Below are 15,749 nucleotides of genomic sequence, written 5' to 3' on the forward strand. Positions count from 1 at the left end.
TAAATACATATAGTATATACATTTGAAGTGGATAAAAAAAGTGAATCAACGTAAGACAAGAACGGGAATTGTTCAAAATTCATGTATAACTAACTTTAATGAAAGGTTCTGATCCACTTCAAATGTTGACTACTCTGTGTGTATATATACTGTACATATATACACACACACACACATACATTAACATGCATACATTAACAAATTATTATATATATATATGTTATATTATATATATTTTTGTATTGCATAGAAATTTGCCATGCATCATGTATTCTCTAAACTTGATTGTGTGCACTAGTTGGCTAGTCGTCATTCATTCGCTGATTGTTTTACTGCTGACGGTCTCCGCTACAGATGCTGTTGTTGAAATCAGTAGCGCTGCAGCTAAACATGTTCAATCCATTTAAATTCTCTCCGAGAGAAATACTGCGAGAGTGGGAACATGAGAGGGAGGATGAATGCTTCAGGCTTGAAAGAGGGTTCAGTATTACTGTGAAAAACAGCCCAAACAGAGAGTGTTGTGAGCTGACTGGGGGGAACTTGGCAAAGAGGATCAGGCTGAAATGAAAGACTTGCTCAGGGAGGCTTTGTATTTCTGCAGGTTAGCGCTGTGTGAGCACATACCTGAAACCTTATGCTCCTCTATTAATTATCAAGGGCACTCAGCAGTCTCATTTAACTCTGGCATGATCTTTGAGGGAGTCATTTTATGTTCTAGAATAGTCATCATTTTTGCAGCTCTATTGTCTTATGCATAAATTTGACTTTTTTCAATATTTTCTAATCGCATTGTTTTAGTTCATTGCATTTTTGTATTTAATGATTGCAAACTGCAAATAACTTGTGCATGCATGTAAAGCAGTATCTGATGCATTTGTTCTTTTTATTTTGCGCAGCTGCGATTCAAAGGTCTGTTGCTGTACCACGAGGGATGGCCGCTCTGTTTACATGAGAAGGTGGTTCTGCAACTCGCACCACTGCATAAAGTACGTCTACGCCAGGGAGATTTCTACCTGCAGGTGGTTCCTTTAGGCCGCAAGGCTGCCAAACTGGTCATAAAATGCCTGTCAGGGAGCGGGCAAGCCATCGCAGAGATCCCTGTGGCCGAGAGCATGTACGGCAGCATTTTTACTCCGGACTTCCTGCAGAATGTAACGCGTGAACGCAACTTGCAGCCTCTCCAGAACTGCCTCCTCAGTACCGGCGCCGTGGTTTACCGCACACCCTGGAAGAACGTGGTGAATCCTTTGTTTGTGACCAGCACTGCTGACGCCATCATGCAGGCGCGGAGCGGTGGAGCGACCCTGCGCGGTCAGCTAAGCACATGCAGCACTCACGGATCCACGGGAACACTCAGTTCACGAGACTCTCTGGGCGGTGAGTCCACCGTGTCGGAGCCCGTTCTCAGTCGCAGCCTTACGGATATGGGCATCGGCTCCCTGCGCTCAGAGGATTCGCCCTTGCAGAAGAGTCCCAGCACGGATCAGGGATGCATTCGAGGTAGAATCGGACACAAAATGCTCTCGTTCAGCACGGACCTTAGTAATCCCGGCCTTCGCAAGCGTCACCCCAGAGACTCGACAACCTTCGAGTCACGCCGGCTTTTCCGCAAGTCCTACATGGAGGCTCTGCAGAACCCAATGAACATCGGCTCCAGCTCTGAGTCCATCCTGGAGGAGGGAACGGAGTCGACTCCTGGCTCCGTCTCAAAGGAGCCGATCCCACGGAGGATCTGTGCCCGTGGATGGTTGGGAGGAGATGAATCTCGCAACGGTTCTCCCGCCATAAATCCATCCAAGAACACTGAGCTCAGTCCGGACGAGAGACGCTCCAAATCTCTCGAACGCACCCAAAAGGCCTTGCAGGTTAAAGGTCACCGGGCGCGCTCATCCTCCGGCGGCTCTGGCAACGGCCTTCCCAAGAAACTTATGAATGGCTATGCTTTCCGTTTCGGAAAACTGGACTTGGAGGCGGCCTTTCCTGGCATTGAGAAACGGAGCAACAAAGAGTGCTCAGGTAAAAATTTACTGTCAACTCTTTTATAAACAACATGTCCTAACTAGTGGTCAACCAGTATATCACCAAGGCCGATATTTGGCCATTTTTAATCGTCTGCATAAACGTTTTTCAGTTCGGCCCATAAGTTTAAGAAGCGGTCGACTTTTAACTTGATTTATTTTTTTATTTTTTTATTTGATAGGGACAATGCACATTAATGAACATCTGCATTGAAACAACAAAAACAGACGTAAACATGCCGGATTATAGCCACAGGGCTAATTTACATCCGTAGTCCCTAGGCAAATTACAGAAATACAGAGATTATAACATACAAAATGACAAAAATGGATAAGTACAAGCAAAGTAAAAGAAGAGTCACTTAATGGTCACAAGACTGGTTTGCTTTAAGCCACACTTTGAGTTTGGTTTCAAATATAGGAAATGTGGGACATTCCCTGACAGTGATGGGGAAACTGTTCCATAACTTACAGGCCTTCACAGACAGAGCATTTTGTCCAAAGGCTTGATACTGCTGAGAGCCCATTGTGTGAGCACAGACGCACACCTAGATATAAAAAAAAAAGTGTTCTAAAATGTTTTGCTAATGTTTGCATTAAGTAATGAGATGTTCTCTGAACTTTCAAAACAACATGTTTTTTAAATGTTAATTTTTTATTAATTTTTTGGTTATGCAAACATGCGATTTATAATTGTGCAAACATTATGGGAACATTATGGGAACATTACATAAAAAGAGTAGTAGCATTTAAAAAAACGTTAAACAAATGTTTCAGAAAAAGATGTTCCATGACCGATCTATAAATAATGTTTTTTATGTTAACATGTTGAGAACATTATTAAAGACCACTTACTGGAAGAATGTTTGTTCATAACTTTTGAGAGAACCTTAACAGAACAAGTTGTACCAAACATGTTTCCTGTAAGCTAGACCGCCAATTCATCGGTCTTCAATAGTTTACCTTCTTTATTTAACAGTTCTGTCTAATATTTGAAAAGCAAATGCTCTAATACTTTATTCATATACTGTCTGGTTTCAGCAAATATGTATCTTAAAGGAATCGTTCACACCAAAAATATCTAAATTACTCATCCTCACGTCGATCCAAACCCGTAAGACTAACGTAAGCGTCAGTGGTAGTTGCGGAGCTGTCAATGGAGGGACAGAAAGCTCTCAGATCTCATCAAAAAGATCTTCATTTGCAGGGCTCTCAGGTGTCACTCATTTCGGTCTTTTGTCACGCACTCCCGCCACACATTGTATTTCTCACGCGGAAAAACTATGTATAATATATTTAATATGCCGCAGCGCCCAACATTTCTCTGGCCGCGCCGCTCTCACGGTTCGGCAAGTATCAAGCGCGTCGTGCCTGCCACGACGTATCAGCCAATCAAAAAAGAAAAAGAAAAGGGCTACACAATAGCCAATCAGAAAATAGCACTATTGTATCTGGGTAAGATTTAACGCAACAACCAATGAAAAAAAAAAACGTCACTCTTGTCTGTCTTCAAAACTTGAGAGCCCTGCATTTGTGTTCTGAAGATGAACAAAAGTGTTACGGGTTTGGAAGGACATGCGGGGGAGTAATTAATGGCCGAATTTCTTTTAGTGAACCATCCCTTTAAACACTTGCAGATAAAGCCTCGTCTGCACACTCTTCTGATTTGTGATTGATTTTGCCACATCACGTTTGTAAAGACAGATTGTCTGTCGCTGGAATCTAACTGGCATTGTGTTTAGTGTGCAGAGCACCTTGTCTGTGCTTCTTTACTATCAGTATGAACTCTTATTTCTTCAGTGCAGTGTACTTATCAAATCATGAGGCCCGAGGCCTTGAAAGCTCCTGGTTCCTGACAGTTGTTCTGTTGTGCTCCGGTGTGTAATTATCACGGCAGCAGAAAGCAGGACCGTCAACGAGCTCATCTGAGAGCAGATTATCGGAGGAGACAGCTTGTCATTCCTTCCACTTGATTTTATGGCTTGCGACCGGCTGCATGTGAGGACTAATAGCGCGTGTGTTTGGGAATGTTTCAGCGGCCCTGCCCTGTAAGAGAGGCTTGCTTGTCTCTCTGACGTGTTTGCTGTAATGTGCAGCCGTGATGGACCCCGAAGGCACGATACTGCACTGAAGGCTCTACACGGCTTTATTTAGCTCTTCCTGCTATTGAGTGTCTGAAAGAAAGAGTGTTTTTCCCTCCGTCTAGTCCAGGAGAGTTTTTGGGGTCTATCCGCAGGAAATTCCAAACTGTTCGGCATTCTTAAGATTTTTGGTTACTTCGTGTCAAAGGGGTTACACCTCGTCCTTACTGTCCACAGGAAGAGGCATTTATGAGCAAAACCCCTATATTTTCTTTTTTAGCTAGGTTTTTGTCCTAACTCACTGTGCCACAACGCAATTGCGTTGGTCTCGCAATTTGTAACACAGGCAGGCAATCAAACAAACAGACAAATCCAGAGGGTGAGGCAGAAACAGGAAAACCATGACACGGGCAGAGATCAAGAACCAGGAATAACAACGACAACAAAGGAAATGCTCAGAAATGCAGTGGAATAACGTACAAGACTTCACAGGGAATGATGAGGTGAACCAGGCTTATATCGGGTGAACTAAACAATATAATGAGACACAGGTGAATGTGATAATCAGGAATGATGAGTCCGGGCAGTGAATTATGGGAATTGTAGTAGTGAGTGAATAATGATAGTCTGATGTGGAGTGCCCTCAGGTGGCTCTCAAGGGCACTCCAGCTGATGACCGTTACAGTTGGACACAGTTCTGCTGCTTAATATATTTGATGAATAAAAGGTTAAAAAGAACTGCATTAAAAAAAAAAAAAAAAAAATTTCTAATAATATAAATCTTCTTTACTATCACTTTTGATCAATTTAACACATCCTTCCTGAATAAAAGTATTGATTTATTTCAAAAAAAGAAAGAAAAAAAATGACTGACCCCAAATGACTGACCAGTAGTGGATATTGTTGTTACAGAAGATTTCTATTTTTAAAACATTTTCTTTTCTTTTTTTACTTTTTATTCATCAAAGTATCCTAAAAAAGTATCACAGGTTATGAAAAAATATTAAGCAGCAGAACTGTTTCCAACTTTGATAATGAATCATCATATTAGAATGATTTCTAAAGGATCATGTGATAGACTGGAGTAATGATCCTGAAAATTCAGCTTTGCATCACAGAAATAAATGATAATTTAAAGTATAATAAATTGAAAAACAATTATTTTAAATTGTAATAATATATCACAATATTAAAAAAATGTTCTGTATTTTTGATCAAATAAATGCAGGCTTGATGAGCAGAAGAAACTTCTTTCAAAAACATTAAAAATAGTAATGTGTCCAAACTTTTGGCCTGTACTGTATATATATATATATATATATATATATATATATATATATATATATATATATATAATATATATATATAATATTAATACTTATATTTTATTATATAAAAGAATAACATATTATAGTTTTATTTAATATTGTTTTTATAATAATAATGCATTTTATTTAAAAGCAGCTTTCATGACACCCAAGGTCACCTTACAAGCAAAAATAATACAAAAGTAAGTAACAATAAACAAGACAACAGCACAGAATACACACACACACACACACACACACACACACACACACACACACACACACACACACACACACACACACACACACACACACACACACACACACACACACACACACACACACACACGCATGTTACGAATACATTCAAATACAAGCTCAATAAAGAACAGGTCATAAAAAGGTGAGACTTGAGATCATAATAATAATTTATTAATAAGAGAATAAGTTAATTGTTAAATTATTGTTATTATCAAATTTAAAAAATAAATATTTTTATCGGCTAATCTGTCGATCTCTAAATGGCTAACCATCAGACGATCAATCAGCCTGAATCATATATGAAGAGTTCAGATGTAAAAGCCTCTGAGTGCCATCTGAAATTTTCTTCTAGAATGATCATTTTTATAAAGCTTGTATATTTAAGTTCAGTAATTTCACTTAAATGATAATTAATAGGTAATTTGCATTGCCATTTAAGGGAAAAGGCAAAGTAGTTAAGTTCTCTAACGACCTTGCCCAGCCCTTTTGCTTTTAGTGTAAGGATGAAATATGACTTGTCAAATCAAGTCTGGTTAGAAAATGGCTTTAGAAGTGAGTTGAGACTCTATGGTTCTCACACACTGAGTGGTTTAGGTAAATCCCCATCTGGGAATCTGCAGAGTCCCTCTGTTCTCCGGCTCTCTTTCCCACACATGAAAATCCGAGCCATTGAGTCTGGGCATGAAGCCACGGCGGATCCGATGACCACCTGAGGGAGGATCTCTGTGCCGCTCACCTGCGCTGATGTGAAGCTCACATCCAGATGGCTCGCTCCGTCATAATGGGAAGCATTGTGTGCCGTTGGGCTCGTGGAGATGCTGAAGAGAGGCTTAAAGAGTGAAGCCCATCTCTACGTAATATCTGCTCTGTTACAAAGCCCGAGCGAAGCAAGGGTCAGCTCAGACTTTGTTCGGAAAACAAATGCCAATGACTTTGAGGCTGGATCAGATTACGGCTGATGTGGTTTTTCCCGGCCTCTGGGATTCCATTAGGTCTCCTGCGATTATAACCTGGTTCCCATGATACCACTGAGAGAGACCAAATGTTGTTGGCACAGCAGCTTCTGAACGATGTTGGTTAGTGAATAACTCAAAGCAACGACACTACTAACTTGTTTTAGCTTTCCCAGCAACGGCCTACATTTTCCAGCTTTACAACCGAGCAAACTAGAGAAACTAGCACTGGAGATCCTGATTCAGTCCAGCGAATCAGTTCATTCAGATGATTCATACAAATGAACTGATTCAACAAAGTGTATTTGCAACACATTTTGCACAGAAATTGCTAGTAGATTTCTCAAATTTGAAGAAAGACGGAAATAGTAATTTTAGTATTTTTAAAAACTACTCCAATAATCTTTGTTTTATTTACAATTCCAAACATTGTAAAGAAAAAAAAAGAAAATTAGTTAACAGTGTAATGTTTTAGTTTAATGCTGCTTATCAAGTTTTCAGATGAGTTTATAAATTATACATTTTTTTAATTGTTTAATTTTGTAATTAATTTTTTTAATTTTAATTGCAGTAAATGTAATTATTTCTGGTATTTTAATAAGTTTAACAATTCATTCATTCAGAAAAATGCATTCAGGTGAGGGGGGGGGGGGTATCGGGTTTTTTTCTTCTTTTTATCGAATTTTGATCCTGTTTATCATATTTATATTGTAAAAGTAAAAAAATAAATAATAAAAAAAAGCTCTTTACTTGAAGCCTTTAAATGCATTATACAAAAAATCATAATGGACTTTGCAATGCATCATATGTTTTCAGTAAAGTTAAAAAGCATTATAATGTTTGCAGATTCCTTGTTACACATCAAATTGGTTTGTTCATCATGTGTTTTAATGCATTATACTTTCTAAAGGTGTAAAAATGAAGTGTTATAATGTATTATAACTGTGGTTACAATTACATTTAGAAAAGTTTTATATTGCACTATATATGCAGGCTTTCAAGTAAAGTGTTACAAAATAATAATATTATATTGCATATTATATAATCTGTAGCTTCAGTGTGTGTGTGTGTGTGTGTGTGTGTGTGTGTGTGTGTGTGTGTGTGTGTGTGTGTGTGTGTGTGTGTGTGTGTGTGTGTGTGTGTGTTCTGTGCGAGAGCTTTCAGTGTCCATTTCAAGCTTCCTCTGCTTGTTGAGGAAGTGCATCACAAAAGGACTCAGATTCACACAGGAAATGATGTCATCAGAAAGACAATAGTGGAGGAGGAGGAAGTGTAAAACTTCACAAATATAACTTGACGTTGTTTATTAGTAAGTGCATGAGATGTGCTTATACTGTATGTACTCAAATTGCACAAACATTTTTATACAATATGTCCTCGAAATTCACTAAACTGTCACTGGCCTTATCTAATTATAAAATATCTTTATTTGCTCAAGTTCAGGCGTATTTTTCTCAAACTATAGGAGTTCTAAAGGGTTTATTTATGTTTATTAATTCATTATTATTTATTTGTTTATTTATTCTAATGTATTATTTATGTAAAAAGCATTATATAGTGATCTTTAATGCATTCATAAAAAAAATGTACGCCTTTTTTCAAGATTTACGCATTTCAATTAATAATAACATTCCATCAAATTTACATAATATTCATATTATAAATTAAGAATTTTAAATGAGTGAAAAAGAAAAAAAACTTTTAAAAAAACTAGAGCTTAATAAAACATTTTGTATGAATCTTAAACTTAAATTTAAACATTTTCATTTTAAATATATATAAATAGGAATCACATAAACCATACGGTCCATTCCCTTGTTCCATTAAGATTAATTTTTTTAAAATGTATTAAGCTCTATTTTTTTTACTCATTTAAAATTCTATTCTATTTAAATTTCCTATTTTATAATATGAACAATATGTAAGGATTATTCGATTCAATTTGATGGATTTTTTACTATTAATTGAAATGCATAAATCGTGAAAAAATTCTTTTTTTTGAGTGTGTGTTGATATTCAAAAGTTCTTCCTCTGTGCCATAAAATGTTATATTAACATATAAATATTATATTAATTCTAGCTCAGTGTATTGAGGGTGTTTAGTTACTCTGAACATCAATGTAATGTTTTATTTGGATAATTTAAGCCTTGAAAGAAGGAAGTTCTTCTTCGTGTTGTTCTGTTAGTGTGTGGCATGTGTTCAGCCGCAGCCCTTTCCTCTCAGGATGAGTGTGTGTGTGTGTTGTATGGGTTGCTGTGTTGGGAAGAAACAGCCCGAGGGCTTGGATTCTGGAGAAAGTCCACAAACATCTGCTTCAGCTGGGAATGTCAGCCACAGCATTCCTCAAACCTGAGCCCGAGGGCTGAAAAACTGAGCTGTGTGTGTGTGTGTGTGTGTGTGTGTGTGTGTGTGTGTGTGTGTGTGTGTGTGTGTGTGTCTGCCTCACACACCTGGTGTCGGTCGTGACTCAACATTGACTCACTGTATAGTTTTTGTCACACCTCTTCCAACCTTCCAGACAGTCTATTCAGTATACGCACTGTATCGTGCAACTCTGCGGGTTACATCTGTGGGCAAACCAACCGATGGTTTGCAACGCTGCCATTTAAATGTGTGTTTGTATTGGTTTCAAGCTCATCATCGTGTTTTTGAAGTTTGGTTTCAGTAAGATTTTTTTTATTCAGCAAAGATGCATTAAATTCATCAAAGAATCCTGAAGATGTTTTCCACCAAAAATTAAAGCAGCTCAACTGTTTTCAACATTGATAATAAGAAGAAATGCTAACATCATATTAGAATGATTTGTGAAGGATCATGTGACACTGAAGACTGGAGTAATGATGCTGAGAATACAGCTTTGATTACAGGAATAAATTACACTTTACAATATAGTCAAATAGAAAGCAGATATTTTAAACTGTAATAATATTTCACTGTTTTACTGTATTTCTGATTAAATAAATGTGACCTTGGTGTGCAGAAAAGATCTTTAAACAGTAGTGTATCTTGCTTTAGTTTCTTAAAATGCTTAAAATCATTTACATTAATGCATCCATTTAGCCAAAGCAATTTACTTTGCATTCAAAATATACATTTGATCAGTGTATGCATTCTCTGCAACGGTTTGAGCTAGTCTTGAATCAATGCATTTTAAATGATTCACAACATTTTTTATTAATTATCATCATATTCAGTGGATATATAGTGCGTGTTCAGGATATCCCAGGATAATGACACTCTCTGATCTGTGTAGGTCCTTCTGATGATGGTCTGCGCTCAGGTCCCAGAAGGAACAGTAACAGCGGAGATGAGTGTGTTTCTCCCAAACCCTCCATCAGACCCGCGGTGTCTCCTGTCCCGTCCACGACGCCCCCTGCTGTCTGTTCCCCGCCGGTGCCCTCACTCATGACCCAGCTCAACCAGGAGCTCCTGACCTCTGCTGCCATAACGCTACCAGGTACGTCCATCCGCTGAAACTGAAACAGATGATTAGTTTATATATCTCACACACACACACAAATTAATGCATTTGAATGTATCGCAAAATGAACAGTAGGAATGCATGATTTATCAAAATCAGTGTTATTTTAGTACATGGGTGTGGGAAGCAAAAAAAAAAGTGGGTGGGTCATCCTCCAGAAATGTTTTTACTGGAGTACACTAGGGGTGTTCCCGAAACCAAATACCTTATCTAAAATCTCTATGCAATTATGAGTGAGAGTAAGAATTAAACGAGCACAAATCCGTCTTTCAGAATTTGCGTCCTTCAGAAATCCGAGGGTAATATCAGCTCAAACAGGCTAAGGCTACATCATAGACATGCTCTACGGAATGATATCGTATATTATTGTATGCATATGCATATTTAAATGATTTAAGCCTTGTGCAATATGATACTCGAATGATTGGAATAAGCACAGCATGATCACAAATCAAACAGCGCGCTAATTGCCATCAATAATAATCAAGAACTGGAAGTGTCCGGTTTTATAACGTGTTTTGACACTTTTTTTCTTGCTATAGCATTATCATTTTTTTTGCATAATGCTGTATTTTTACAAAAAACAGTAAAGTTGATCACTTTGAACATTGAAAAAAAAAATCCCCTGGGAGAAACTGTCCTGCCTTCTAAGAGCCAATCGCTGATTGGTTAAGTCCTTGCATCACTGCATCGGTCTGTGAGAAGCTCCGGTTAGAAGCTCCGGTCAGAAGCTCCGGTTAGAAGCGCCGGTTAGAAGCTCCGGTCAGAAGCTCCGGTCAGAAGCTCCGGTCAGAAGCTCCGGTCAGAAGCTCCGGTCAGAAGCTCCGGTCAGAAGCTCCGGTTAGAAGCTCCGGTCAGAAGCTCCGGTCAGAAGCTCCGGTCAGAAGCTCCGGTCAGAAGCTCCGGTTAGAAGCTCCGGTTAGAAGCTCAGGTTTTAAGCGGTCGACACGGACACTATTCTCCACTTGTTGTGGTCGTGCAGTTATACTCAGTTATACTCAGTTACACTCAGTTATACTCAGTTATACTCAGTTATACTCAGTTATACTCAGTTACACTCAGTTATACTCAGTTATACTCAGTTATACTTTGCAACTTTGGAAAGATGTTAGTTGGTTTATCTCAAGCAATATCTTGCAGAATTTCTCTATGAATCCCAAAACTGTTATTTTTTTATTTTTTGAAGCGGATTCCAATGCCTGCTTTATAATACATTTAATTATTTTCCTATGTAGATTTTATATTCACAAATGTAAGTTTTCAAATTGTAAACCAATTTTTGGGGTATTCCTACAAGAGATAAAACATTATTTGATTACAATTTCTTCCTCCCTTAACCCAAAAGCACTCACAACATGCAGGAATTACAAGACCTACAAACTTTTTACTGTAATAAATGTTTAGATATCTTTTCATTTAAAGGAACACTTCGACTTTTTGGGACTTTAGCTTATTCACCGTATCCCCCAGAGTTAGATAAGTCCACACATACCCTTCTCATCTCCGTGCGTGCCGTAACTCTGTCTGACGCACCCACTGCTAGCCTAGCTTAGCACAAAGACTGGATGTAAATGGCTCCAGCTAGCATACTGCTCCCAATAAGTGGCAAAATACGCCAACATTTTCCTATATACATGTTGTCATTTGTATAGTCACAGTGTGTATAAATAACAAGGCCACATGAGACTCAGCCATTTTTTAAACGTTTAAATACTGGGAACTATTTCCTCAGAAGGCGAAGCACTGCTACTTGGGCGGAGATGAAAAAGGTATGTGTGGACTTATCTAACTCTGGGGGATACTGTGAATAAGCTAAAGTCCCAAAAAGTCGAAGTGTTCCTTTAAGTAATGCCCTCTGTCTTTCTTTTTTGTCTTGTTTTTATTTTATTTTTTATTTTTTTTACTTACATCACTTTCTAACTGTTTCTTGTTTTGTGCGATGATATTGTTGAAGTGTTTTCTTTCACTATTTTTTATATTTTTGTTATTCTTAATAATTATTGTTGTGTTCTGATTCTGTTATTTCACATTGTAAACTGAATGTTCAAATAAAGCAATAAAAAAAAATAAAAAAAAGGTTAGAAGTGGTTAGAAGCTCCGGTTCCCATAGGAACCTGAAGCTCACGCGTAGGACAGCACATGCGCATCGGCTCGTCTATCCTGAAAGGTAAGGCTTTGGTCGGACTCTGAATGAGCCAGAGCCTCTGGAATGAGCCGAGTGGATTTGAGTAGTAGCGTAGAGATCAACGCTGTCGCTAAAACGTGGAATGGAGTTTAATTAAATAGGGAATCCCTCAAGTGGAATGGATTTGTCTGACGGCGCTCTGAAGAGTGAACAGACATATGCACTGAATCAGAGACAGTAAAAGTGTGTCCAATGTCTGAAAAAGTGGGTGTATACCCATATATACAACGGTTCCGATGCCCATGTTTTAGTATCATTGATATACTATTATAGTTTCTGTTAGTATTTTGAATTTGATTTGATTTAATTTTTTAGTTTATTTAGTTTAAGTTATTTTAGTTCTTTGACTTGAACTAAATAAAAATGAGAAACGTTGTCTTGGCAACTAGCTGAAATAAAATACTTTTTAAAAATATTAAATTTTAGTTCAGTTAATGTTTATTTCATTTCAGGTAATGCATTTTTTATGTTTTTTGTTTTTGTTTTTAGTTTTAGTTAACAATAATAACCCTTATTAAAATAAAACAGAAATCACAACATGTCTTCAAAATCTATGGCTAATAAAAGCTTGATGGAATTAGAAAATTAAGAAATCAAGCTCATTCGAAAATAAATAAATTGTAGTATATTAGTATTGTAATTTTACTGTAAAATTATTATTGTCGTTATTATATTATTTTTCTTAAATACTAGGTTTTACAGTAGTAATATTTCTTATTTTATTTAATATTTTTATTTAGTAATTATGATCATAATTTAAAAAAATGATTATTATTTGTAACAAAGTTAAAGCCATAACATACTATGGTATTTTTGTGCTTTAGTACAGTAGACATACAGCACCTTTAAGTCCCAGGCCTGGCCTTATCTCCTCCGGGAGACTCGAGACCGGTGTGTGTCGCACAGGTGTCACTAAAGTCCCCGAGAACCGACTTTCCTTCAGTGTTATGACATATTTCCATACAGACAAATTGGGTTTACTTTAGCGCAGCTCCTCTCCATCCCTCGCTCATAATAATAATAATAATAATAATACATTTTATTTGTAATGTGCCAAAGTGTTCCATAACTTAGGCGCGTTATTGGAAAAGGTTATTTTTATTGGTTATTATTGGTTATTTTTCTGTGTATTAACTTGCAATGATTAACTGTTCACCACAAGACTAGTAATGTGCGCTTACAAAGTAAATAGGGTAAATTTTGAACTTTAGCATTCTGCTCCCGCAGCTCTCGGCCCCGCCACGCTTATTACCGCGGTATTATTTTACAGTCTTTTTGATATAATCACAACATTTTTGGCCAGCCCTACTAACAAGCACAGCAAACATGGAACTTTTTTCAATGCATTTTAAATTGCAATTGCAAATTTTATAAAACAAAAAACAAAAAAAACAATCCCAGAAGAATTCTCCTGAAAAGGGTTCAGGCCTAGTGAAGAGTGCAGTGTGATTTCTCGGGTTACTCATCTGACCTCTGCTCCAGGTAACCAAGACCGCAGTGGGAGAGCAGTGCTGCAGGTGTGCACCAGGAACCAGGTGTGGACAGACGCGTGTCGCACCACAAACCAGATCACCGAGCTGCTCTGCTACTACTGCAACAGACTGCGGTGAGAAACGCCTCACACACACGCTGGCGTCTCACTGCCTGTGTTTCCATCTCTGTGGCGGCACGAGTGGGGACGCCGTTTACTGAATCGACATGGAAATGATTCGCTCGAGGCAGTTGTGGCACAGGCTTTTATTTGCAAGACAAATGTGTTGCGCTAAGTGTCTTGCGTTTTTTCTTCTTCTTTTCTTTCAGGAGGGAGAAGCGAGATCTGGGTTTGACGGTTCTCGTAGACGCTCGCAGACAACAGGCCACGTCCACACTGATCTCAGCCCTGTCTCAGCTTCAGGTGAGACGCAGCGCTCTCCCAGTGCAGATCAGCTGTGAATGACACGTCTCAAGCCCTCGCTGTGCTGGGCAAAGATTAATCACCATTAATCACATCCAAAATAAAAGTTTGTGTTAAAATAATATATGTGTGTGTACTGTGTAGATATAAATACACACACATGCATTTAAGAAATATTTGCATGCATATACGTTATATATATTTATATAGAATGTATATTATATATAAATTATTTTTTATATATATAAATAACACGTTTTCTTAAATGCATGTGTGTGTATTAATACACAGTACACACACATATATTATTTAAACACAAACTTTTAGTTTGGATGTGATTAATCTTTGCACAGCACTAAAAATAATGCTAACGCTTTACAATGTTTTCATTATTCAACATTAGTTAACTACATTAGTTACCATGAAATAATGATGAACTGCACTCCTACAGCATTTATTAATCTTTGATAATGTTCATTTCAAAATTTACTACATTATTAATATCAAAAGTTGTGTTTGTTAACATTAATTAATGCACTGTGAACTAACATGAACAAACAATGAATGGCAGAATTTTTACTATCTAACGTTAACAAAGATGAATAAATACTGTTACAAATGTGTTGCTCATGGTTAGTTAATACATCAACTAATGTTAACAAATGAAACCTTATTAAAATGTTTCCAAAATAGTCAGATTTTTTTTTTTTTTAATGGAACATTTATTTAGACTAAATATATATGTATATTTTTTAATCTAAAAGTAATGTGCATATGTGTTTTATGTTTTGTATCATATTTGATAAATCAGTCTTTTATTGCTCATATAGTATAAAACAGTGAGAATATGGAGTACATTTTATTCAAGCAAAAATATGCAATTTTGTGCAGATGCCGATTTTAAAATGGCCAAAAAATAAGATGAAATTGTGATATCTTGTAATGTAAATCAGTGAGATGTTTATATAGCAGACGACTTGCATAATCTCTATATCTCCCATTCATTTGTCTCAGTAAGATGATATTTAAATTCTTAGTTTTATGATCAAAGCTCTGTAGTTTCAAAACACATAATGATGATTGAGAGATGATCAAATAAACCTTCCTCAAAAGCCAGATGGATCATATTTGAACAAGATTTTTCTAAAACGTGATGGATAGTGAAGTAAACCTTATCATTTGTCACACATTTGATGTAAGCCAGAAACATGGCGAGTACGCAGGCAAACGGCGACAGTTTCAACCTCATGTCGACACATTTTGAGTTGCTTAGCTCAACGCATCTGTGGTCACGTTTACTTTTTAAATGTGTAACATTTCAGGCCTTTTTTTCACCGTGCTGATTGTCGTACTCTGTATATCAGCTCTGTATATCTCTGTATATCAGCTCTGTATATCTCTGTATGTCTCTGTACATCAGCTCTGTACATCAGCTCTGTATATCAGCTCTGTATATCAGCTCTGTATGTCTCTGTACATCAGCTCTGTACATCAGCTCTGTATATCAGCTCTGTATATCAGCTCTGTATGTCTCTGTACATCAGCTCTGTATATCAGCTCTGTATATC

General features: G+C 37.3%; 1 protein-coding gene across 3 annotated transcripts in view; it reads left to right on the plus strand.

Annotated features, from left to right (window-relative positions):
• The window catches only part of plekhg4b (pleckstrin homology domain containing, family G (with RhoGef domain) member 4B), a 51,496-nt gene that overhangs the window by 9,016 nt on the left and 26,731 nt on the right, over window positions 1-15,749 (plus strand). For all 3 annotated transcript variants that reach the window (XM_082150611.1, XM_082150609.1, XM_082150610.1), the window contains exons 3-6: window positions 897-2,016; window positions 9,875-10,078; window positions 13,770-13,893; window positions 14,088-14,181. In XM_082150611.1, the coding sequence (XP_082006737.1) occupies window positions 897-2,016; window positions 9,875-10,078; window positions 13,770-13,893; window positions 14,088-14,181 (1,542 nt within the window). The remainder of the gene's footprint in view (window positions 1-896; window positions 2,017-9,874; window positions 10,079-13,769; window positions 13,894-14,087; window positions 14,182-15,749) is intronic.

This window comes from Leuciscus leuciscus, assembly GCF_965113295.1.
Source record: "Leuciscus leuciscus genome assembly, chromosome: 20".
In the NCBI taxonomy this organism is placed as follows: domain Eukaryota; kingdom Metazoa; phylum Chordata; class Actinopteri; order Cypriniformes; family Leuciscidae; genus Leuciscus; species Leuciscus leuciscus.